The sequence below is a fragment of the Protopterus annectens genome, chromosome 3.part1 (assembly GCF_019279795.1).
Source record: "Protopterus annectens isolate FY-2018-M chromosome 3.part1, PAN1.0, whole genome shotgun sequence".
In the NCBI taxonomy this organism is placed as follows: domain Eukaryota; kingdom Metazoa; phylum Chordata; order Ceratodontiformes; family Protopteridae; genus Protopterus; species Protopterus annectens.
The window spans coordinates 138109469-138136157 of NC_056732.1; the positions used below are offsets into that span (position 1 = coordinate 138109469).

The window sequence follows — 26689 nt, forward strand, 5'->3', positions numbered from 1 at the left end:
GGCCTGCCCGGGTTTTCCCTTGGGTGGAGAGCAAGGCTTTTTGGTTTTTAAGGTACATTCTTCTCCATCACGTGTGGTCCCTCAGTCAGACAGTGGCAACTCAAATCTCCAGTTACTGTGACCAGCCTTGCCGCATACCTCAACAAGTGCAGCAGATACTTTGCCCTATTCCTGCCACAGAATCCGTTGTGGACTACAGCATCCCTTGGTGATTAAGTCCACTTTTGTCTTTATGCCTTTTTACCCAATACCCTTTATAACAAAACTATTTAGAAAGCCAGAATGTGCAAGGACAGAGTAATTCTTCTTTTCCCTTTTTAGGCTTTGCAAGTTGATTCTCCTTCATCGGTTCCCTTTTGTCTGGTGCATCTGCCCTGGATGTTTGAATACCTTCCATCTCTTATGAGTCCATCCCTGCAGCTTCACCCAGATCTAAAGTCTTGAAGCTGACCACATGGTTCCTTCAATTCTAGTGGCGGCCAGATATGCCAGGCTACCCACTTCAGTCATTCACATATTACCTGCTGAATGAAATACTAGAAATGTTTATTGTAGCAAATGGAAAGGTTTACTGTTTGGGAGTCTTCTAAGGAATAGATGACTTTTTCAGCACCTCTTCCATCTGTCCTGAAATTCTTTTCAGATCTTTTCCAAAAAGGTTCCAGTTTCTCAACAATCCAAGTTCAATTAGCATCCATTTCCAGCTTCAACACTGAACACGGTCAACCCTCCACTGCTTCATTAAAGATTTCTAAGGCCTTTCTGAATGAAACCTTTGAGAAGGCTCCTTGTAAGGCCTATTTCCTCCATGGGACATTGCTTTTGTGCTGCAGGCTTTAACTAGAGCGGCTTTCTAACTTGCAGCCATAGTAGAATTAAAATATCTTTCTTGGAATACCTTTACTCTCTTTCTGGTGGTTGTCACTTTCATGAAGAGGATTTCAGAATTGTAAGCATTGTCCTGTAATCATCCACATTTTGTCTTTCACAGGAACTAAAATGTCTTTGGGTAGAAAGTGGATTAGTTCTCAAAGGTGGCATGCTAAATGAACCTTAACCAGACTATCAATCTGCCAGTATTCTTTCCAAAGCTTTCTAATAGAGGAGACTATACTTTACTTTTTCTTGATGTCCATAGACAACGTAGATTTTATTTACACAGTACTAAAGAAGGATAAATTTGATCGCTGTTTGTTGCTTTCTCAATCGCTATAGTGGACAAGTGTACTTAAGGTCACTCTATTTAGGTTGCTTTCTGATTGTCTAATGTTTATGCACAGAAAGATAGGACTAGCCTTACATAGAAAAGTGAAGACTTATTCTTCAATGGCAATTGCTACCTGTACTGCTTTTATGAGTGGAGTTCTTATTGGCAAAATTTGTGCTGTAGCAACTTGGTTAACAAACAGTTCACATGTTTGTCTCACTATAAGTTGTATATACAGTCCAAGTCTCTTGCATCATTTGGCTCTACCATTCTCAGGAATATCCCTCTTGATGCCATCCAGGTAGTTTGGTAGCTTGAGAAGCTGTGTCCCAAAGGTTGAATTGGATGAAAAAATCTGATAAAGTTATGTACTTACCACAACATTAGATCCTTAGTGGACAGACTCTCACAATTGCAGTATTTTCCTAACACAAGTATGTGCATTCGTTTTAGTGGTTAGCATTCTGAGCATTACGGCATGAAGTACATATTTAATGTGTTGCCTGGTAATTACCTTTCTCAGGAAACTCGGTAGTTGGATATTGTTTTTGTAGCACAGAGCACCCTCACCGTATATACCATGGATTTAGCAAAATTCTGCTATACATCATGCAGCTGTTTTGTTGATAAAATGACAGTACCTGCATACTTTTCATTTGAGATGAAATGGGCCTAATATAACCCTAAAAATCTTAGAATTTTAAGAGCTTTGGTTTTGAATGTTTTTTTTGGGGGGGAGGGTGCTATATATTTTGGTATATCCACCTTGCCCATCCGATTTCTTCCCTGCATTTCTGACCTATTAATTTTTCACGGTTTGACTGTAGTCATAGAACTTGCTGAGACAAGTTGTTATCTTTTAGCAGTTAACATGTTTTTCTTTATGCCCTATTCTCCTCATGAAGTGGGTTGTGCTGCTGCCAGGGCAAGACTTCATTATTAGCTGGATGTGTGTGTGCTTCTGCACACATGCCATTCCCCGGCTGCCGAACTCTATGATGCTTTGGCAAATTATTGCACAAGCTTTCTTTTTGAAATGCCTTGTTTTCTATATTTTTCTTGAATATTTTTTTTATTTTTTTGAAAACAAATGACAAACTTATGTCCAATTCTGAGAGTAAAACACTTTAATACAACAAAATAAGTAAAAATAGGTAAGCACTTTCACGATTGCTCGCTTCTTCAGACCTTAACAAAATAATGTGGAAAGACAGATCTTTAAATACATCAAGCAACCAATAAAATCTATTAAAATCAATTAAAATTAATAAGTGTTAATGGATACTAATGCGCTAGGCCTCTCTTCTTTAAGAGAGGCTTTAAAACAACAGCACTATTTAAGCCATTTGGTACATAGGCTTTAAAATGAATTATCCATTTTAACTCAGCAAATTCACTCGCATTGCTGTAGTCTCCTTCTCTTAGGCTTTCATTTATTTTCTGTAGTACTAAGTATTTAAAATGATTAATTCCAGCTTCAGATACATGTTTCGCTAATGCATTTAACTTATTATTCCATATATCGTATTGATGTTGCAGAATCCTATCCTTCAACATACAATTTGTTTCCCTATATAATATACATCACATAAGTTACATTTGGCCATATAGGCTAGATTCTTTGTACAACAGTCTGCATAAAAGGATAACTCTATAGGTTCCATACTTAAAGGGTGCATGACCAAATGCGTAGACCATATACAACTGCAGGCCTTGCAGGACCGGCATGCATAAGTACCCTTACGCTGAGAAATAAGATGCCTATATGGTCCAGTGTGCTTATAACAGAGCCGCTGTTTCAAATTCCTAGTGTTTTTAAAACCGGACCTTGGAGCTGGTTCTGTCAAATCATTAATAGCGGGGTCAGTTTTCAAAATAGACCAATTTTTCCTTATTACATCACATACCTTTTTGCCTTCTGCCGAATAAGTCAAACAAACCCTATTTACATCCTTACTGCTCTTAACCTTATTATCGATTGCTGCACTAGAGGAGTTATCAGAGAAATAGGGTTTTACTTTAAAGCCTGTTGATGTGTTCAAATCACTTATTGTTTCATCTATCTCACTGCTCGTGTATCCCCTCTTCAGCAAGTCTTCATCTAACACACGTAAGGCATTCTCCAAGGAATCATTAGTATGCAGTCTCACACATCTAAGAACCTGATTTTTAATCACGTTCCTAAAAATGTGAGACGGATGCATACTAGAACGATGCAGTATATTTTTTTCTGCACGGTTTCCTGTACATTTTAGTAGACATATTACCTAAAAAATCTTTATTCACATTAATATCTAAAAAATCAATAGCATCTGCAATGTAGTGCAGGGAAAAGGATAAATAGCTGGTTGTACTCTCTAGCATATGCACAAAAGCTTGAGCCTCATCTATACTACCATCTCATACAAAAAAGATGTCCTCAACAAATCGTTTATAAAACGTGACATACGTTCTAAACAAATCACTACTGAAGACACTGTCTGACTCCCTCCCAATTAGCTAAAACCAAGTTGGCTACCCCCACAACTTGAAGGAAGTATTCTGACTCTGAGAAAAACACATTGTTCTCTAGAATCAGATCCAGTAGGGCACATATCATGCCAACCTTGGATATATAAAAAAAACACACCAATCAAGAACCGTCTAACTAGCTCTATTCCATCATCATTGGGTATCACAGTGAAACGTGATTTCACATCCAGTGAAACAAACAACATTCTTCTAATCTCATTACTAGATCTGTCCTTCGCCCAGATGTACAGATGTTTTAGAAATTGTTTGCTATCCCTCAAAACTGTATCCACTCTGTCCAATACACCTCTTAGTTGTTTATCGACGTATATGGACATTGGCTCATCCCCTTCCTGATACTATAGGGCAGTATGGAGGATCCTTGATATTTTTAAAATGTTATACAGTAAAAGAATAAGATGAGTCATGTTTTAAAGAACAAACAAAATAACTATTTACAATATGTGCAATCAGCCTGACACAAAAAGGTAATTATAAAAAAAAAACTTAATAGTTTAAATAATTAAATAGATGAAGATGACGATTCAGTTAAGGCCAGAACCGTCAACAGCATCATCCTGTAGACCAGTATCCATGTTTAAGCCATGACTGTAAGTCATTGACATCTATTTTAGTGAACAAACTCTGCTAGTCAGCAAGCCTATTAACTGCGACCAGTGGGGGGTTCTTTTGGGGAGGCAAGTGGTGATACTACTATTAGAGCTAATTTGATGTTTGAAAAAAGCAGAGGGATGCACCCTTTTTTGTTAGTGAGCTTAGATGCTGAAATTGCATTTCACTGGGTCCACTCGGATTATTTGTAGGATATTTTAAGGAAATTTGGATTTCCAGTGGAATTGTTTTTGAGATGTTTGTGAATATGTAACAAGAGGGCTGGTCTTGAACTGAAAGTAAATGTCAGTTTGGCACAAGGATCTTGCATGGATAAGAGGAACAAGTCAGTGGTGCCTCCTTATCACCCATGTTTGCTCTGTACCTAAAGCTGCTAATTTGGAAAGTGAGGCTCAGTAATGTTCAGGGTTTCAAATGGAGAAATAAACAAGGGCAAATTGTATTCTTCGCAGATGATATAATTTTATGTTTGAACAGTCAAGAAAAATCTTATTAGGCATTTTAAGGTAAGGGAATCTGTGAAGACTTAGTTGCAAGGTAAATGGCATGTCTTGTGTGCTGATTGTTAAATGACTTGCATAATGTCTTCCTGATGCTCAATGGTGTGTAACAAAAATACAGTTCAACAAATGCACGGTGCACCCATGTCAGTGAAAGTATGCATTCAGTGCAAGTCATACTGTATGGTGCCTTATTTCTTACAGGACTACAAAGTAAATTACCATACAGGAAATATATTTCTATAAAGGGTTCTGTGGAAAACACGCAATGGTTGAATTGCAAGTATAATGTACAAGTAGAGTGTTCAGTTAAATGAGATGTAAAGATTTAAAGGCCTTGGCATAGAATTGTATCACTGTAGTATCATAAGACTCACCCGTCATTGTTCTCTTAACAAAATGTCATAGCACACTTTTTTATTTCAATACTTTGATAGTTCTACACCCAAGTGAAGAAAGTATTGCCCACGTTTACTCTTTTTTTTTTTCTCATAGGAAAGTGATTACTTCACCCCACAAGGAGAGTTCCGTGTGGACAAAGCTGGCTCCCCTACACTACTGAACTGTCTTATGTACAAAATGTCCTATTACAGATTTGGAGAAATGCAGGTATGTGGGGGTTTTTTTGCTGTAACTTTTGGATGGTGTGCAGTATAATAGGGTAAAAAGTGGTAGTCAGCACTTTGTTGTTGTAAGGTTCTGTTAATACAACATTCACAAATACAGTAGAGCCCCCTCTTATCTGGTGTGTCTTTAACTGGCCTCCTCTTTAACCAGCCATCTAATTTCTGCCATAGCCCTAGCAAAAGACAACAGAGCAACACTTCCACCTCCTCTGGACTAAATAATGACAGATATTTGACCTTTAGACTTCATATTCATCAGAAAAAAGCATGCTAACACAAATCCTGTTCTAGCTTTTTTATAACCTATAAATGCTACTTTATATGCTTTTTCTGATTAACCAGCCATTCGTTTATACAGCCTAAGGTCCGGTCCCAGTGGGACTGGATTAAGAGGGTGTCTACTGCATGTTTTTCATGTGTCCAGCAGCCATTTTGAGTAACATTTCACACCATATTCAGTTTTTTCTTTGTAGTATTGCTTCTCCTTTGTAACTTTATCACAGTCTCCCTTTAATCCTTCATTGTTAGCACATCATGGCAAAGAAGGGTACTTGCAGAGTCCACCTTCTGTACCTCTGACTCTTATTGCACAATTTTTTTTTATCAACCTGGTGCAGGTACCGTGAAACCACACAGACCAGTAGCTTCACACCATACATTTCCATATGCTGAATTTAATAAATTGGAAAGCAGCGCCCTTTTCATTTTGTCTATAATGGTTTCACAAGGAGCTTCATCTTTTCAATGTCATTGAAAGCTTTCATACCAAAGTCTTGGAACGCCAGTAATAGGAGGAAAAATTGTTTTGCTAGTTTGATGCATCCGTTGGCTATATGTGTTTTTGTTTGACATTTTTGTTAGGGCAGTAGTAGCTATCCCTGTTTTAGAGCAGTTTCTGTCTTTGCTAACACTTTGGGTTGCTCTTGGGTAAGTTACTTATCTTGTTTATAGTATTAAAGTTTGTAAAAATTGTGCTTTTATTTATTTAACATTTGTTTACCGGGAAAGTCTGCCTTAGATTGAGCCAATTTTCAGCGGATACCCAGGGAGAAATGCTCAAGACACATGTCTTTTGCAGTCAGAAAACTGTTCTTGGTTTGATGCTGATGGTGATGATGACAGTAGTCTTGGTGTTTAGCAATGTGAGAGTTCCCGTATATTTAGCTACATACGGAGTCTTTCAGGATCATGTCTACCTTGGCATTCTGTGATGAGTTTAGCTTTTCCAGAAGATACTCTTGTGCAGATGTTCTTCATCTCACATTGCTGCGGTCCTTACACTTGGGTAGTCCGCTGTCCTCGGTCGGCCCGAATATCAAAGTATAAGGCTGACGTCGGTCAAGGCGCATTAGACTGACATCAGGACGTCAGGGTACAAATGCGCATGACCGACGTCATATCCTCAGTCTTTTTTGCCGCATGGTCCGATGCAGAAGCAGCGTTGCAAGTGCCGTTCGGCGTTCTGAAATTTTTCGAATTCGGAGTTTCAGACCGAGTCAAAGTTGGCTAAGTACCCGTTGGGAATATTTTAGTTTTTCTTGCCTCCGTGGTTTACGGATGTCAGAAAAGGTGAATAACTGTATTTCTTGTGGGAAACAGATACCGCATAGAGATTATCATAATTTGTGTATTCCTTGTTTGGGGCCTGAGCACGACGTTGTTGGGTGTCGCTTTTGTGCTAGGTTCAATAAGCGCACTATTAAGCGAAGGTTAGATTGTGCCAGGTTAGTCTTCGGGAAGCGGTGCAATTATAATATGCCGTCGGATGTTCCGACGCCCGCTTCTTCGAAGAAGCGCAAAGACAAAGCAGCTAAGCCCAGGCAGGAAGAGTCGTCCGGTTCTTTGGAGGTGTCTGTGGAACCGGGGGTTCCACCGGAGGTTTCTCTGGAGTCCCAGGGGGAGACTTTGTTGTTGCAGGATGTGGCCTCTCAGGAGGCAGGTCAGGCTGAAGGGGCTTCTCAGGTTACTGTACTCCCCTCCCTTCCTAGGGTGGTTAGGCCCTCTCCTTCTGTTTCCAAGGCTCCTCCCAGAGGCAGGCCAGGTTTAGCTTCTGTTGGTGTCACTCCTAGTTCTTCAGGATCTGTGCCCAAGAAGCACATGCTTAAAATGGCAGAAGATTTAATTACTTTAATTAGAGGTTCTTTGCCCCCTCCTGATAAGAGGCCTAGGGTGGAACCAGAGTTGGGGAGTTTTGAGCAGGCTTCGATGTTTCAGAGTCTTCGGCTGAAGACTTGCAGGAGTATTCTCCTTATTCTGATTCTGATATGGATGATTCTACTCCTTCCGCTTCTCCTCCAGAGGATTTTTCTTTTTCAGAGACTCTTCATTCCATGAGGGAACATTTTAAGTGGGAAGGTCAGGACTTCTCTGATTCCAGGAAAAGGCTTAGGGAATTTTTGTTTTACCCCAGCATAGGCCTTTGGCTATACCTCCTGTTCTGGATGTTGTGGAAGATGTGTTTGCAGAGGCTTCTCTTAATCCTGATTCTTTGCCTCCTGCTCCTGTTAAACCGGATAGGTATTGCAGGGTGCCTGAAGCTCATAAATATCTTTTAAGAGTCCTAGGGCGGACCCAGAAACTGTTAGTCAAGGGCCTAAGGGTGTCAAGGCTTCTGTTGTAAAAAATCTGGTTCCTCCAGATAAAGAGGCCAGGGCTTTGGATAGATGGGGAAAGAAAGTCTATACTTCTTCCACCTTAGCTATGAGGGCTTTGAATTGCCAGTTTCATATGTTGAAATACCAAAACTATCTACTTTCTCAATTGAAGTCTAAGGTAGATGCTCTGGCAGAGGGTATTGCGTGTAAGGAATTACAGGATTTGGTACATGTTTCTGAACAGGTGGGTAAGCATTCTTTGCAATGTGGTTTTGATGCTGTACAGGCCTCGTCTAGGGTGGCTGCTACTGGGTCAGTTCTTCGCAGGCACGCCTGGCTGAGGGATCAGAATTTATCTGACCATGTTAAGACAAGGATTTTAGATGCTCCTTTACAGTCTGATGTGTTGTTTGGTTCACCTGTGGAGGCAGTCTTAAAGAAAATGGAAGACAAGGCTAAGTCTATGCAGACTGTTAAAGATTTTTTGCAGGTTCAGCCTCCAAGTTTAGTAGGAATTGGCCTACCAAGGGGTGGACGTATCCTTCTTATGATTCCCAGTCTAGGGGTAGATCTAGACGTGGTAGGGGCAGAGCTCAGGGCTCTTTCAGGCCTAGAACAGGGAGTTCACCTGCACAGTCTTGGTGAGGGCAGGGGTCAGTCCTTTCGTAAACAGGCCCAATGACCTACCTGTTCAGCTGCCAGAGCCTTCTCGTCTGGCAGCTCCTTTGGGGGGAAGGTTGGCACTTTTCAAGGAAAATTGGAGTTTAATTACCCGAGACAGATGGGTATTGGATATCATACACCAAGGTTACAAGTTTTATTTCCATACCTTGCCTCCTTTCAAAGGCATGCCAGACGTTCCTCCTCAACAAAGAATAGAGGCTCACAAACAAATTTCTCTGCTACTTCAAATAGGGGCCATACAGCCGGTCCCTCTGCCAGAAGTGGGCCTAGGATTCTATTCTCGCCTGTTCCTAGTACCATAGAAGGGGAACACGTGGAGACCAATTTTGGATTTATCTATCCTCAACACTTATCTGGACATTCCCAAGTTCAAAATGTTGACGTTACAACAGCTTTTACTTCTGCTGGGCAAAGATCACTGGATGGTAACTCTGGATCTCAAGGAGGCTTACCTTCATGTTCCTATCAGACTGAGTTGCAGGAAGTTTCTGCGTTTTCGGGCTGGGACTTCTCATTATCAGTTCTCTGCATTGCCCTTTGGCTTATCTACTGCGCCCAGAGTGTTCACAAAAGTTCTGGCTCCAGTGATAGCTTTCTTCAGGCTAAAAGGAATACAGATTTATCCTTATTTGGACGATTGCCTGATTCTGGCTCAAGGAAGGGACGAACTTCTTCATCATTTGCAATATGTGATAGCAGTGCTAAGATGCCTGGGGTATTCTGTGAACGAAATAAAGTCCAGTCTAGTACCCTCTCAGGACATGTGCTTTCTGGCTGTAAGACTGAATACAGCATCCCAGATGGCCTTTTTGACCCCGGACAAACAAAAGAATCTTTCACTTTACTTCCATCAATTGTCTCATCAGTCCAGGCTGACTGCAAGGACAGTCCTTCAAGCCTTGGGGTTCATGGCATCTTGTATTCTGGTGCTTCCCAATGCCAAACTGCATATGAGGAAGTTACAATGGTATCTCAAAAATGTATGGACACAGCACTGCCAGGATATGGACACTGTCATTCAGATAATACCTTGCATTCAAAAGGAATTTTTGTGGTGGGCTCAGAAATGTCACCTAAACAAGGGACTCTCTGTGACCCGGCCAGAGGCGAGTCAGATTCTAACGACAGATGCCTCAGACAAAGCTTGGGGAGCTCATCTAAATGGAAAGTGGATACAAGACACGTGGCCTGCCAGACTACAACATCTACATATCAACCTGAAGGAGATGTTAGCAGTCCAATTTGCATTAATAGCTTTCAAGGATTTACTTCTTCCAGGGCAGGTGTTGATTCTAACAGACAACACAACTGTCATGTGGTACATCAACAAGCAAGGGGGAACACATTCTTATCCTCTATGCAGGCAAGCAATGATTTTGTGGGAGACTGCTCTCAGTTTACAGCTAAATCTTCAGGCAAGGTTTCTGCCGGGAGCACAGAACTCCTTAGCAGATGTGTTGAGCAGACGAATAATGGATCCCCACGAGTGGAAATTGGATCCTCATGTATTTCAGAAATTGACAGTGTCATGGGGAACTCCAGACATAGATCTGTCCGCTTCTCCACTAAACTACCAGCTGCCAAAGTTTTGCACAAAAAGGTTTCATCCCACAGCCTGGAAAGTGGATGCTCTTTTTTTCAATTGGAGCAATCTTCATGTGTATGCCTTTCCACCTCTGCCTCTCCTCCCAAAGGTACTCCTAAAGGTCAGACAGGACAAGCCAAGGATGATTTTAATAGCTCCAGATTGGCCTCGACAGCACTGGTACCCTTTACTGAGAAGTCTGGTACGGGAGCCTCCATGGCCTTTGCCTTCGATTCCACACCTGCTGTCTCAGGAGAACAGTCATTTACTCAATATTAAACTTCACTCTCTTCACCTAACAGCGTGGCATATTCTGTTTTGAACCCTGGAGGGTCTCAACTTCCACAGCGAGGTTTGAATGTTATTTTGGAAGCCAGAAGGCCTAGTACAAGGAAAGTGTACGCAGATAAATGGAAGAGATTTTTATTTTGGAGTGCAGCAAAGGAATTTGATGTTTCTGAGCCTAATTTAAGTGTGGCTCTTCAATATCTTACTGAGTTACTGGACAAAGGTTTGTCCTTCTCTTCTATTAAGGTTCATGCTGCAGCAATTTCTGCTCACTATGACTGTGACCCACCATTGTTTTCTCATCCTTTGTTCAAGCAATTTCTTAGAGGGGCAAAGAATATAAGACCCCCACGTAGAGCTCCTACTCCTGCTTGGGATCTCAATTTTGTGTTGGAGAAACTCACTCTACAACCTTTTGAGCCTGCAGCTACTGCCGAGTTGAAATATTTATCATGGAAGACTGCTTTTTTGTTGGCCATTACCTCTGCAAGAAGGGTTTCTGAATTACAGGCCCTTATGGCAGTTGAGCCTTTCTTAATTTTCCATAAGGATAGGGTATCTTTGCATACTAATCCTTCCTTTATGCCTAAAGTGGTTTCTAGTGTGGCTTTAAACCAAACTATTCATTTGCCTACTTTTTATGCAAATCCCCAAAATAAAGGGGAAAAGATTTTGCACACTTTAGATGTACACAGGCAGTTGCGATATTATTTGAGCAGAACTAAAGGGTTCAGGCAGTCTCAGCAGTTATTTGTTTCTTTTGCTTTGAGTTCTCAAGGCAAGCCTGTGTCAAAACAAACTATTTCTAAGTGGATTGGGTTTTGCATTGTTTTCTGTTATTCCCATCATGGTAAGGAGATTCCAGCTGGGATTAGGCCTCATTCCACTAGGGCTACTGCCACTTCGACAGCTTTTAAGGGGTGGCAACTAAAGATATTTTGGAGGCAGCTACTTGGAGTTCAGTGCATACTTTCTCTAATCATTATCACCTTCCACTTTACTCTAAATCTAGGGCTGGTTTTGCCACTGCTATTTTACAGGGCATTTTGGCAGCTCCTGCTGCTTTATAGTTTTGCCATCCTCCCTTACCTCTGCTTTGGGATTCTACCCAAGTGTAAGGACTGCAGCAATGTGAGATGAAGAACATAGTACAGTTTTGTACCTACCATAAATGTAGATGTTCGAAGATCCGCATTGCTGCAGTCCAATTTACCCTCCCTCCTTCCCCTCTGTAGTTAGAGGCGGTTGTGTGGGTTGGGTTGTAAATATTGTGTTTATTGTATATATTGTACATATTATTAGTGCAAGGGTGGTGGATTGGTTGGTTGCTGTCTTTTGGTTTTGACCTCTCTTTTTGGGTCTTCTGACATCTGGGGCAAGAAAAGACTGAGGATATGACGTCGGTCATGCGCATTTGTACCCTGACGTCCTGATGTCAGTCTAATGCGCCTTGACCGACGTCAGCCTTATACTTTGATATTCGGGCCGACCGAGGACAGCGGACTACCCAAGTGTAAGGACTGCAGCAATGTGGATCTTCGAACATCTACATTTATGGTAGGTACAAAACTGTACTTTGTCTTGAGCTGCACCCCTCCCAGCAGACAATAAGCCTTGATCTTTTTGTGCTGCAAGTCAAACTGCTGACATTGCCACTTGAAATGCATAAGCTTATTGAGTGACATCTTCATCTGAACGTAGCAAACCGTGTAGTGCAAAATTCCTGGCTTCCCTTCCTTGCTTTATAAACTGTAATACCAGAATGTATCTGGGGTACTTGTTTGTTCAGATCACCGATGTGCATCTTTTTTTAATGCACTGTGTTGCGACCCACTTTGATAACCATGCTTACAAGCTAGTGACTATACTTCCAGAGTGTCAAGCAAGTCCATATAATGCAGTTTCTTTCTTATCTGATTGCCTTGTCTGATCTGTGGGCAACTGTCTACCTGCATTAGGGAGTGCTACTTAAGGGAACTCTCCTTAATCAAGTGCACTTCAAGAGCATGTCATGAGTCTAATTTTAATTGAGAAACTGTTCTTTCCAGTTTTGATGACCATGATAGCGCTTTCATGCATTAGTTAGAAAAAGTCCCTTTTGAAGTTAATGTAGTTTGTCAGTATAAACACATTCAGATGCTCCTTTGCAGCTTGGAACAAAATTGCAACCTGTTATGGACATTAGTCAGACAAAGGAATTATTTTCCTTTCTGTTTAAGATTGGAATGTTAAATGTTCAACAATTAGCTCACTTTTGCAGTAGGCTAAGCTATGTTGGTCATATCCTTCCATTGTTATGACCTCCATCCAGCTTTCAAAGCTTTATGGCACCTTCCATGAATTCAAACTGCTATTAGCTTGAACTGAGCTGTATAAGGAGCAGTTTGGACACAGAAAGCTTCAGAACTTGCTTACCACGGCAGTACTTTTCTTCTGTATGCTTTGTTGAACCAGCAGCCTGCTAACAAACCTTTTAGGGCATACAGGTCCCCTTCTGGGGAAAACCTTCCACTATTTTTCTTTTTGTGGGGGGGGGGAGCTCTCTTCTGTGAAGTTGACGCTTTTTTGTGGAGCTGTCTTATTGCTGAGGGATTTTAACTCAAAACTATTTAAAAAATATATATTTTTGTCAACATATTCTACATGTTTATGTAGAATAAGTTTGTGGGAGACTGGAACTGGTGTTTTTGGTGACCGTCATGAAAAATGTTAACTCAGAACCCCCATTTTCTTCTCGGGTCTCCTTCCTGGCTTGAACAAAAAGCATTTCTCTGTCTTTGCGGATGTTTATCGTCACTGCTGCAGTAGTCTGCTGGTTGTATCCTGCCAAGAATACAGCAACCAAACCGCTTCCAAAAAGCTTTCTTCTCCCACACTGTCGCTTTATAGACTGTGCTGTTTTGGAGGCATCTATACAGGAACCCAGAGTGACTAAATGTCTTCAGTGCTTTTAGACAGATAAGACCCTTTTGGGGAATCCTTTCACATGAATTGTTATTAACAGAAGTATATTTTCTACTTTACCTACTTTCTGTCACAGGTGACCACGAAGTTACCACAGTGATGAGGAAAAGCCTTTTAAGTAGCGCACCTCATAAGCAAGGGCATAGCATCCAAACCAAGGGATGTTATAACTCTACTATACTTGACCCTCATCAGACCAGTCATAGAGTATAATGCACTCTTTTGCTTGTACCTCGCCTGACCACCTGCAGCAGCTGGAGAGACTTCAGAGGTTTCAGACTAAGAAAATAGAGGGACTCCAAACCATGACCTACATGGACAGGCTGAAAGTCCTGTCACTTCACTTTGTATCTTATAGGCTGCTGAGAGGTTAATTGTGCCTGGTCTATAGGGCAGTCTTCAATCCTTCCCTATTGGAAATGCACATCTGCATGTTAAATGGCGCAAGAGTCACTCACTCTAGGGATCTCAACCTAACTTGTGACATTAACAGGACATGCTGGAGAAACTGATACATCTCCCAGCAACTTCTCTGGAATAGACTTCCTGTTCACATAAAACAGAGCTGCTCACTGACCCTATTCAAACGCAACCTAAATAATTGGATGGGAGACCACAAAATCACCCCTGGGTTGGCACTCATGTCCCTCATGGACAGAGGTTGCCGATGTTGATCACAGACCTGCTGTGTTCATAAATTTGTTCTGTGAACTACCCAAAAAGAACAAATGGGGATGCTTGGGAATAACATGGCTAGACTTGAAAGACTGTAGGGCTGCTAGCCTAGTAACCTCCTATGAAGTTGCAGTATATCACTTTAAGACTTTAATAATTGGCTTAGTTTCAGGTGTCATTCTGAAGGGATACAGTATTTGTCAGCATGGGAGGACTTGGTCAACAAACAACGTTGCTCTGCCAAGGGTGGTCTCCACCTGTTCCCTTTAGGCTTCTGAATATTGGTTTAACTTTATTGGTCTCCATATTGCCTTTTTAGGCAATGTCAAGTTGACAAACCTTCCAGTAATAACAAAGGCAACTCAAAGAAACCTTAGTGTTAGTGCTCACTGCCAGGAACTTAAACAAGAAGCTCCAGTCCCTTCAAGCCCTCCTCACCTTGGAGAATGTTGACATCTGTGTAGTTATCGAGACATGGTTTAAAGCTGCAGAAAGTATTCTGGCAGTGCAAGGTTTCATCGCCTTCCACATATTTAGACCATAAACTGCACAAAAACTAAAGGTGGATGAGTTTTGATCTACATCAGCAACAAACATGCCTCTCCGTTGGTTAAACAGGATGATGCGCTGGAGTATCTCCATGTGCAAATTGCTATAGATAAAGTCCTGTACCATATCCTAGCAACCTATCCCAAAATACCCATTGCTCATACTTAGACCTAATGGACTTTCTCACTATTTAACCACAACCTTATTCTTTGGGAACTTTATCCTGTATGGTCTCAAATTTGTAGTTACAGAGATTTCTCAACTTTTTAAACACAAGCATTCTTGACCAGGTAGTGGATATGCCCACTAGAGGTTATAATGTATTGGAATTCGTACTTACAAATATGGGAGAATGCTGAACCCTCTCTAAAATCATACCTTTCATTCTTTCCAGTTCTTCAGAAGACAAGATGTCATTAGTTACCATCCTGTCTGCTCTTATAAACTGGCCTTTAAGGTTCCTTTTACAGTTATAACTTCTGTATTTGGGTATCTGAACTGCAAACACTGTCTTCCAAACCATCGTATTTTGTTGTTTTTTTCCACAAAGAGTTACTTTACGCACAAACGCTTCTTTTTTTACCAAAAGTTGGCTGTGAAACCAATTTCAGGTGAAGTGATCAATTTTCCAGTTTTCTTCCCCAAGTTTAAAAATAAAGAATAACACCCTTCATCTTGACATACATAGACAACTTCATTTTTACCTTCACAGGACCAAGGAGTTTCAATTTGTTTTCTTTGCTAATAGAATGGGAAAGCCTGTTTCAAAAAGTACGCTAGCTAAATGGATAACAGATTTGTATCTTCTATATTTATTCCTTGAGAGACGTAAGGTGCATTCAGCCAGGTCAATGTCTGCATCGACTGCATTTTGAGCTAGAACATCCAGTGATGTTTGAGCAGCTGCCACACGGTCTAATACCCGTACTTATATTGCTCATTACAAATTGGATGTCATCTCCAGAATAGAGCTGCTTTTGGTTCCGTGGTTCTCCGAGACATCCTTCCATGAAAGCCACCCAAGGTTACCGTAGCTGGGGAATCTGTCCCATTCATTGACGAATGAATGAAAATGACATCATCAGGTAAAGCAGTTATGTACTCACCATAATGGTCCATCTGTGTTGTCCATTTTAATTTTTCCTCAACTTCCCTCCCTCCTCCTTCCTGTCCATGTCTTTGGGAGAGACCTAACGGAATTGTTGATGAGAACCATAGTTCCTGTTTTCAGCTCCTGATCTTTCACCTATCACCTTTCTGTCAGTACATTATCATTGTATTTTCTGATAATGCGTAAAATAGCCGCAAATTCAAATTCAGTCTGAGATATTGCAGTGGTTGGAGCATTATGGGTAAGGTTGGAGCTTGAGAGTCAGATCCTAGAATCTACAGAAGGTGGCAGTCTGATCTGAGGATCAGATCCAAACCTATTCATTGACGAAGAATGAAAATGGACAACACGGATGGAACATTATGGTGAGTACATGACTTTTTTCTACTTTTAAATGAACATCAAGATAATGTGAGGTTTGGAATGAGTGTTTGTGTGTAAGTCTAAGAAATTAAGTAGTACCAGACATGTATTTTAAAATTTTCTCCAGTTCATCCTTTTCCTGCCAAATAATAAGTCATCCAGGAATCTACCATAAAACATTGAGTAAGAGAGGAATGGACTTTGGAACACAAAATACCTTTCCTAGGTGAGCATAACTAGGTTAGCAAAAAATGGGGGCACAAGCTGCCCTCATGGCCACTCCTTTTACCTCCCTGTAAAACTCACCTTCAAAGTATAACAAATTATTCAGTAAAATTTAACTCCAGAAGTTCATCCAACAGTCTTACTTCCCTGTGTTCCAAGGATTCTATTTCTAAAACGGCATCTTGAAAAAAGGAAAATCCCTGGTGGTGGGGAGTACTCATAAAAAGAACAGTGACATCAGGAGTAGCAAAACTACAGTTTTCAATTAAAAGGCCATTGGTTAATTTCCCCAAAAAATCCTTACTTTTTGTAAGTGGAAATTGCGAAACCAAGGGATTGGTGTAGTTAGCTATGTGTAAGCAATTTCAGGAATACTGTGTGGGGAAAACAGAAAATTAGCTAAGACTATACGTGCACTTTTTTTCACAGGTTCATAGGTAGGTACTAGGTTATTGCCACAAAGGCCTAAGTAAGCCTAGCCAACAAGGTTCCCTGGCTTACGCCACCCAGGAAAGTTATTTCCTGTGCCCCTGTGGAGCAGAGCCATGGAAGTGATCCCTGGGGTGTATTTCCTATTTCCCATCCACTCATAAAGATTTTTCTTGAAGAGTGCTAATGAGGAACTTTGCTTGACATAAATTGATAGCTTGTTCCAGAATATGGGAAGTCTCTGGGACAGGAATCTATCCCTCCAGCATGTCCTGTTTATTGTGGTGACAAGGTTTAGGTCCCTAGAGCGTGTCACTTGGAGAGATTGGATTTCTTTAGGTGTAGCATGTCCAACAGCTCTGGGTTTGACATAGTTTTATATGTTAGGCAGAGATCACCTCGGAGTAGGTGATATGCTGTGGAGTAAAGCTGGAGTTTTTTGAGACTGTCAGTGTAGGGCATCTGTTTGAGGCCAGTAATCCTCTTTGTGAGGTACTTCTGTGGCTGTTCTAGTTGTTGTAGATGTCTTGCGAGGTACATTCCAAAAGTGGAGTTGTACTCTACAATGGGTCTGAGTGTTGAGTAGTGGGGAACAATGACCTCTTTTTTTTTTTTCCTGGATGAGAACCGTTTTGTGATGAGGTGTACCATGTTGAAGGATTTCCTGACAACTGTGGCGATGTGATTATCAACGGAGAGACTACTGTCCACCTGGGTCCCAAGGTCTCTTATCACATATTCGGCGTTAAGTAGTCTGCCCCCTATGTGGTAAGTTCATAGGTACAGAGTTTTTATGAAAGGGGATGGCAATACACTTTTTGGCATTGAACTTGAGGCCATGGCTCTGACACCAGACATCTGTCTCAGTGAGGCCCTTCTGTGGGATGTCCACATCATTTGGGGATTTGACTATGGCTCCCAGTTTGCAGTCATCTGCGAACTTTGTTAGCCAAAGGCCTTCTGTGTTAGCCTGTACTTCAGAGAAGTAGATACCAAACAGGAGAGGTCTCAGGACTGAACCCTGTGGTACTCCACTTGTCACTGGTTTGAAGTCATATTTGGAGTCTAACTTTTACAGTGTGGGTTCTGTCAGTGAGCCAGTTGACAGCCCATCTTGTGACATAGGAATTTATAACTAGTTTAGCTATAATTCCAGAATGGTGGGTGGTGTCGAAAGCCTTGGCGAGGTCAAGATGGGCTGTGTGAACCACCTTACCCTCATCTACTGCTTTGGTGACTGCCTCATAGGTTCATAGATTAGTACTAAGCTAACTGCCCTTGCGAGCCATTTTAAGCCTAGCCAATTATCCCTTGTGAGACTCAAACTCTGCACCTTTTATTTGTAAGGCAAACACCTTAACCATTAGGCCACACTCCCAACCCCAAAGAAGTAGATCAGGTTCAGGCGCATGATCTGCCTTTCACAAACCCAAACTGGGTGGTGTCCAGAGTTTGGAGGTTACCAATGTCTTTGAGTTCCATGATGATACGTTTCATGGTCTTGGAGACCAGGCTCGACAGGCTAATAGGGCGATAGTTCCCGGGATCAGTGGTGGCTACACCTTTGTCGAGTGGGATAAGTGTTGCTGTGCGCCATTCAGTGGGCACAAAGTCTGATGTGAGACTTATGATTGTACATGGTGCTTAGGTGCGGAGGCAGTTCGTTCTGAAGTTCGTGGAAAACGCAGCCTGGGATGTTGTCCGGTCCCATGGATGCTGTGTTTTGGGCTTTAGAGAGTGCAGCTTTTACCTGCGTAGTTGTGATTACTGGGACTCTGCATTCTTCCTGTATAGATATGGGCCCTTTACAGGGTGAGAGGGGAGTAAAGTTAGCAAGTTGGCAGTATCAGTAGGTTCTGTAATTTTCTTGCCATTTTGCTGTAAGCTTGTATGGTATTAGAAGATGGAACACGAACAATAGTGTGTACAAACATTCTCTGGCATACCAAGGCTTCGCAAACTTTGTTTTTGGAATTTTGGAAATTGTTAGTGTTGGAGTTGGTCATTGGGAGAACCGGCTTGAATACAGGGAGTTAGTGTGACAAATACACTTAGATGCTACCACATTCCTTTGATTTGAATTAGCACACTTCTGTTATTCCTGTGTTAAAAATGAGAGCAGCAAAGTTATGAATTTATTTTCTTGGCTACAAATAAATTGACTAGCATAACACTACAAGAATGTATTGCATTTTTAAAGATTTTTCTTGTGTTTTTACTACATTCTGTTTTATTTTATTTAGTTATACTAAGATTTCAAGATGAATTTGTAAGCACCAAAACTTCACATTCTGTTATTCTGTAATGACAAGATTTTTCAAGGGAAGTAAACTGTTTGGGAAAAACTTTTTTAAAATCTTGTTTAAAGGGTTTAATTGATTAATTACCTGCCCAGTCACATATTAATAATGATTGCGGTATGGGTCTGAAATGGTGTAATGCGTTTTACTTGACTGTTCTGATGAAGTTCTACATTTCTGGGATAAAAGCGTTCAGCATTTTTAAATAAAGTAATTTGTTTTACCTTTCTACATGACCTTTGGCTGAGCCTGGATGACATGAATCTTCTTTTGTGGTTAATAGTTAATTTGCATGGTTCACCAGTGGAGTCCCTCAGAGTTCTGTACTGGGACCTCTTCTGTTTGGCATCTACTTTTCTGAAGTAAAAGCCATTACCAAAGGGCTCTGGCTGACTAAAGTTGCAGATGACTGCAAGCTAGGAGCAGTCCTTGAATCCTCTAACTTGGCCATCCTGCAGGAAGGTTTGTCTCAAATAACTGGTGCTAAAATCGTGGACTTAATGCATTTTTTGGCATTTAGTTTATTGTATCCTTTGGGAAGTAGACCTCCGAGAACAGCCACATTGATCATAAGCCCTTAAGAGTTGACCCAGTTTGGGTTTTGGGAACTTAAGTGGACATTGACCTACCTTTTGACCAACATGTGTCTATTGTAAGAAAATCCTTCTGTACTGCACAGCTTATGAACAAAGGGATTGTATCTAGATCTATGGATGTCATTTTCATCCTTTACTCAGCTCTCATTAGAGCAGTCCTTGAGTATAATGCCCCTTTGGCTTATTGCTTTCCAGATGCATGCAGCAACTTCATTGCCTGTAGAGGTACCTTACTGAAAGGATAAAAAGCCAAAACATGTCCTGCATGGACAAACTCAAAGCCTTGTCACTGTACTGTGTATTCTACAGACTGCTAAGACGTGACCTTTGTCTGGCATACAAGGCACCCTCTGACCTATTACCAATGGATTTACTGCACAGCAGCAAGTCAAATGCATCAGAAATATTTGGTCTAGGGGTCTAAACCTCTTCTGCAACACCATAAAAGTTTAGAAGGACAAGTATACCTTGTAGAGGATACTGCTGCTCTGGAACAGACTGATCAACCACACAAAACAAAGTTCATCCTAGTCCATTTTCAAGTATAACTTGGATCTATGGATGAGAAACAGAAAATTTACCTCAGGGATGCTACCTGTACTATTAATGGCTACAAGTAGCTCCTAAATGCTTTATCCCATGCATGGTTCCCCTCAAATTATATTTGGTATGATTCTAGTTATTCTCATTAGGGTAATGCATAATTATCTACCATGTGATCGGTAAGACCAGTCTGTAACCAAATGGGATAGGTTATTTTGAGCACAAAAAGGGAAAATGGCTAGACTTAAAATGACCCATAAGGGCACCTGGCTTAGTACTTGCCTATAAACCTAATAAAAGCAAACCACCTAGCGGAATTTTAAATTAAGCAGGTTATACATAATAAGGGGGGAAACTGGCTAAAATCAGAAAGTGTAACTTCCAAAAAGATAAGAACTCACTCCTCAAACTAAACAAACTGAGCAGTCTGCCAAGAAAGCTGATTTCGAGATCACGGTAGCCTCATAGGCAAAGGACAACCTTCTTTGGTGGTGATAGAACCCTCAAAAGCAGCACTCCATAGTGTACTGAACTGCTGGTTAAATGTACCACTTTCACTGAGCCAAGTGATGTAATGAATCTGCTGGCTGACAAATTCGGTTCCAGCTTTACCCCCACACACGCCCAGTCAACCCCCAAGGAAAATAACACCAACTGTAGATAGGAGCAAGTCCTGGCTGTGCTTGCTAAGGCCAAAAGCACCACCTTAATGATACCCGATAATGTCCTGGGATGCCTCCTGAATACTCTAAAATATGATCTAACTTGGCTGCTGGAGTCGCTACTTAACTATAGTCTCGAAAGTGGATTTGTGCCATGACAGTGGGGGACTTCAGTGGTCTTTCCGGTTCATATGGGTAGACCAACAGACCCCATAAGTTATGCACCTATTAGTCTAAATAGTCTTGTATGCAAAGCTGTGGACTGAATTGTCTTGGAAAGGATCAAGAGAGATGTAGGAAACCTTCAGAAGCCAAGACCCATCTCAGTTTGGTTTTGTCAAGAAAAAGTAGTCTACTAAATCTGGTGGATTTTAAGACGGTCACCAAAGCAATGGATGAGGATAAATGGTGCATTCTGCCTATCTCGACCAGGCTAATGCACTTGACACTCAGGCATTGCAAACAAATTTGTGGAATTGGACTTAAACCCACTATATAGCATGCTGGCTAGCCAGATGGCTTATAGATAGGACCTAGGAAGTTAGGATTGGTAAAACCTACTCCACAAAGACCAGTCACCAGTAGAGTCCCTCCGAGCTCCGTGCTGGGCCCACCCCACTTTGGCATATGCTTTTCTGAAGTCAAGGCCAATGTTAAGTTTGCAGATAATTGCAGGTTAGGAGCTGTCGTAGAATCCCCCCCAAGACACTAACATCTTACAAGACTGGTGTCAAAGCCATGGTCTAAACCTCTTTGCCAAGAAATGTATATTAGTACCATTTTGGAAGTCTGTCACCTCGGAAAGCTATGTCCTTGACAAAACACCCCTAAGAATTGACCTGGTAGTCAGTGATTTAGGTACTCCTGTAGATAGTAAACTAACCTTCGACCAGCATGTGTGTAAAGTAGTTTGGAAGCCATTCTATGGCACTCAGCTAGAGGAATGGCATCCAAGTCTGGAAGGTGTCATTGTGCCACTATATTCGGCCCTTATCAGACCCATCATCGAATATAATGCCCACCTTGGTATGTATCTTATCAGACACATGCAGAAACTGGAATGTCTACAGAGGTTCCTTCCAAAAAGAGTACAGGATATGAAACACAATGTCCTATGCAGATCGCTTCAAAGCCCTGTCTCTATACTTTGTTCCCTACAGACTACTGAGGGGCAACCTAAGGCATCTTTGGATCCAGCTCTGAATCATTTGCATATCTGCAAAACAAACCGTGTCAGTGCTACTAGATCTAAGGACCTGAATTTTGATTGTTACATAAATAGAACATGTTGGAGAGACATGTATGTAAATCAGAATTCCGATTCTCTGGAATAGATCACCATCCATGTGAAGAGAGTCCCTCCCTAACCTTATTCAAGTGTAACCTGGACCATTGGAAGGAAAATGAGAAATTCAACCCAGTCTGGTGTCTGTCCTTGGGCAGAGGCAATCAGCAAGTCCATGTCCCAACTAATATACAACCCTTATAAATGTCTAAAATACAAAAATTCATGGAACATAAACCTAGTGCAACCTAAAAAAAACCTTAGCAGCTGTTAGCCTGGTATACAGCTATGAATACTGGCTTTTCGGGGACATCTGTCTGATGTTCCTTGAATACTGCATTTACTGTTAACATACCTAGAGTGCAATTCCTAGATGTTTACATAAGCTGTACTTTTTTTGGCAGAAACTGTTTATGCTTATGTAAACTTTGTGATAAGCTATAGTTTCATTTTTGAACAGCTCTATTTTGGGGAAGGTGAGTGTTTAACAGGAGTAGATTGCGTGCTGCTTGTGTAAAATTTTTTTAGGGAAATTGATAATTTTAGAAGTTTTATATGCTGTTTAAGTGAACTAAGGGACAAACCTGCCTTCCGACAGACCCCCTTCTATTGCATCATACTGACAATATGGCTTCTTCCCAACTTATAACATGGATACTTACCCCAGCCCTGCTGTGCATTCCTCCAACATACCTAAAAATTGTACTTGGTGGAACCATAATATCAGCAAGCTTTAGAATAGGGGACTTCCAAGATGGATGCACACCGAGTACCAGCTTAATTTCAGCTTTCTTAGCGTGAAAGCAAACTTGGAAAAGAGAGCCAGTGAATGTATTTTTGGTTGAATTTCAGTTAATGGCTAGTAAGTGCACTGCCTGGATGCTGGCAAAGAAGAAATTTAGAGAACCTGAAAGAAAATCAGTCACAAGAGATGAGAGAGCACTGGAGAGCACTGGAGGGAAGAATCCTGCAGCTGTTCAGCTAAAAGCAAATTCAAGTTCCAGCTTTGGTGCAAGATATGACTTCCAGTAATCTAGAGTTAAAAATAAGTCCGATGTGCTCAGAACTGATTAAACAAAACACTGAAGGAGTATATTAACTCAAATAACAAAAGGCTGGAAAAAATGGAAGAAGCTTTACAAAGATATTCAGATGAGCTGATAAAACTGCAGAAATCAGAGGTCGAAATGAAAAAAAAGGGCTTGCCGAGTATGAGATGGCTCAAGAAGAGAGGTTTCGAAAAAGGTAGAATTAGAGGATAGAGTACATAAGGAAAGTTGAGATTTTCGCTGTATCAGAAAAACTGGAAAGAACAGACTATTAATTTTATGAACGCACATATAAGCAACTGGAATGGTATTCCACAGCAGGAGTTAATTGTAGTGTGTTCCAAACCTGGGTATGAGAAAGCAGCCAGGACCTCTAATAGTAAAGATGCAATCCTACCACCAGAAGGAGTTGATTCTGACAAAATTGTGGCAGAAGGACAAAGTACAAAAGTTGGCGTTACAAGTTGTAGCCTGCTAGAGAACCTCAAATATGTCCCTAGACTCTCACTCCATGTTCCTAAGCACCCTGGAATCTGCCAAGGTCCAACCCAATACTGTCATACTGGGTGACTTCAACTACACTTCCATCAACTGGGAAAACTATTCAAGTACCAATGTACAGGCCCAACACTTTCTGGAATTTATCAGTTCCAGTTCCCTGGACCAGCTCATTCTGACCCCCACTAGAAGAATCAACATACTCGACCTGGTTATCACCAACGTGGGAGACCGTTGCTGCACACCTATAGTCAATTCCTCCTTGGTTAAATATGACTACAAACTGATGACCATGGCACCAGTGCTGCACTGAAGAAGGCTTGTTAGCCAAAACCGGTCTGTTTATTGTCTTCTGGAATAAAGAAACTTGACTGCTGACTATGTTGTGCTCGTCTGTGTGCTTCTCCTGGACAAAGTGGTTTGGCCGTGCACTTTTCCAATACTGGTATATTTTGGAATCTTGTCTCCTATACTGTGCCAACAGATATAACCAACATACTGGCCGACAGTCAGTGCCAACTTTACCCCCCCCCCCCCCCCCATGGGGCCCTATCATAATACCAGAAGAAAGCCTGGTACCCACCATTTCTGCGGCACAGGTAAAAGCTGCATTGTCCAAAGCCAAGAATACAGCATCCATGGGACCTGATAATATCCCTGGCTGCGTCCGACATGAGCTACAAAACAAACTGGCACCACATCTGTGTGCCCTGTTCAATCACAGCTTTACCTCAGGCTGTGTCCCTAACAAATGGCGCACTGCTAAAGTCATCCCGCTCCATAAAGGGGGAGCAACTACAGACCCATTAGCCTGACGAGTCCAGTATGTAAAGCTATGGAGTGCATCATCATGGACCTGCTTAACAAAGATATAGGCAATCTCCAAACTCTTGACCCCACACAGTTTAGCTTTGTCAAGGGGATAGCCTGGTTGACTTCCTCGAGGCAGTCACCAAGGCTGTGGATGAGGGTAAGGCAGTGAATACAGCCTACCTCGACCTGGCCAAGGCCTTTGATACCATTCCCCACTCGAGTTTCATTGATAAACTCTCCAAACTAGGCATCAATCCTTATCACTAGGTGGGTTGCAAAGTGGCTCACAGACAGGACCCACAGAGTGAAAGTTGCGGATTCCAAGTCAGACTGTTAACCAGTCACGAGTGGAGTCTCACAGGGCTCAATCCTGGGCCCTCTCCTGTTTGGCATCTACTTCTCAGAAGTCCAGGCCAACACAGAAGGACTCTGGCTGACCAAGTTTACTGATGACTACAAGCTAGGAGTCATTATCAACTCTCCACGTGATGCAGACATCCTACAAAAGGGCCTCTCAGACAAAAAACTGGTGTCGAAACCATGGCCTGAAGCTTAACACCAAAAAACGCGTCATCATCCCTTTTGGAAAAAACTCTGTTCCCATGAATTACCACATTGATGGGAGCCCACTGAACACTGAAGGGACCATAAGAGATCTCGGCACCCAGGTTGACAGCCTTTTCACCTTCGACCACCACATTCCAACTGTGGTCAGAAAGTCCTATGTGGCATATCTTATAACCAAAGGTTTCGCATCCAGGAAGAAAGGTCATCGTCCCCCTCTACTCATCCCTTAGACCAATCCTCAAATATAATGCCCAGATGTTCTTCGTGTTTCACTGTTGCAGTCCTAACATATGGGTTATCCGGATCCCGGTAGCCCACAGTCGGCCCGAACACCAGAGCCCTTGGTATATTACGTTGGATGCAGTCAGCTGTAAAACTGATGTCAGAACGTCTGGTATAAAGGGAGGCAGCCGACACCATTTCCTCAGTCTTTCTTACCACGGAGCCCGAAGCAGATGCAATTCGCACTAGTGCCGGTCGGCCGTTTACCTTTTTGCTTTCCGACTACCAAGTTGAAGACTCCTTCAGATAAGTACCCCATTGGGGATCTTCTTTTCTTGCTTTAACGAATGTCGGATAAAGTTAATAACTGTCTTGCCTGTGGAAAACAGATTCTGCACCGTGATTTTCATTCCTATTGTATAACTTGTTTGGGCCTTGAGCACGATGCCCCTAATTGTGATCTCTGTGCCTCCTTTAACCTGCGAGAGTTAAGATTTTGTGTAAATATTTCGGAGTCTGGCCTATGGTGTCTTCTGGTCTCCCAGCTTCGGATATACCTAGAAAACGCAAAGACAAGGACCGTGACAGGCCTAGGGTTAAATCTGCTGACGACGCACTGGTGAAATTGGTAGTCAGCCCAGTGGTAGTCAGTGAGGCGCTTTCGCAGCCCCTGCAGTCCGTAGATTTTCAGCCATAGGCCTCTGCCGAGACCTTTACTGAGTCTTCCATGCCACAGTCTGTTTCATCTTCAGACCCTCTGCCTGTCGCCGCCTCAGATGGGTCCTGAGCCGCTATGCAGGCACCGGCTTCTGACGCCTCTTCCCTTCGACATGAGACCAGAACCAGACCGACTACCTTAGGCCGTATTTCTGCAGTTGCTAGGCCTCCTGAGTCCGTCCGGATTGCTAGCAAACCTTCCAGCCACAAACCTTCTCACAGGCAAGCATCAGCCTCCCCTCATGTGCCTCAGTCCTAGTTGGTAAAGATGGCTGGTGATCGTCTTTCCCTGATTAGGGGCTCTCATCCTCCCCCTTCCAAGAGGGCTAGGGAATTGTCTCCTGATGTTTTGTCCATCTCAGATTCTGAGGTTTCCAGTATTTCTGCTGGTGAATAAGGAAATTCTCAATTTTTCTCTGGCATTGAGGATTCTGGTGCTGAGGACTCTAGCCCTTCTGCCTCCCCACCAGAAGATTTTTCCTTAGGGGGAAAA

At 41.9% G+C, this 26689-nt stretch overlaps 1 protein-coding gene across 1 annotated transcript in view; it reads left to right on the forward strand.

The window, feature by feature from the left end:
* STT3B (STT3 oligosaccharyltransferase complex catalytic subunit B) overlaps positions 1 to 26689 on the forward strand; it is a gene marked incomplete in the record, with an annotated part of 781351 nt that overhangs the window by 646598 nt on the left and 108064 nt on the right. The window contains 1 exon segment of the mRNA XM_044066668.1: positions 5347 to 5460. Coding sequence (XP_043922603.1) covers positions 5347 to 5460 — 114 coding nt within the window.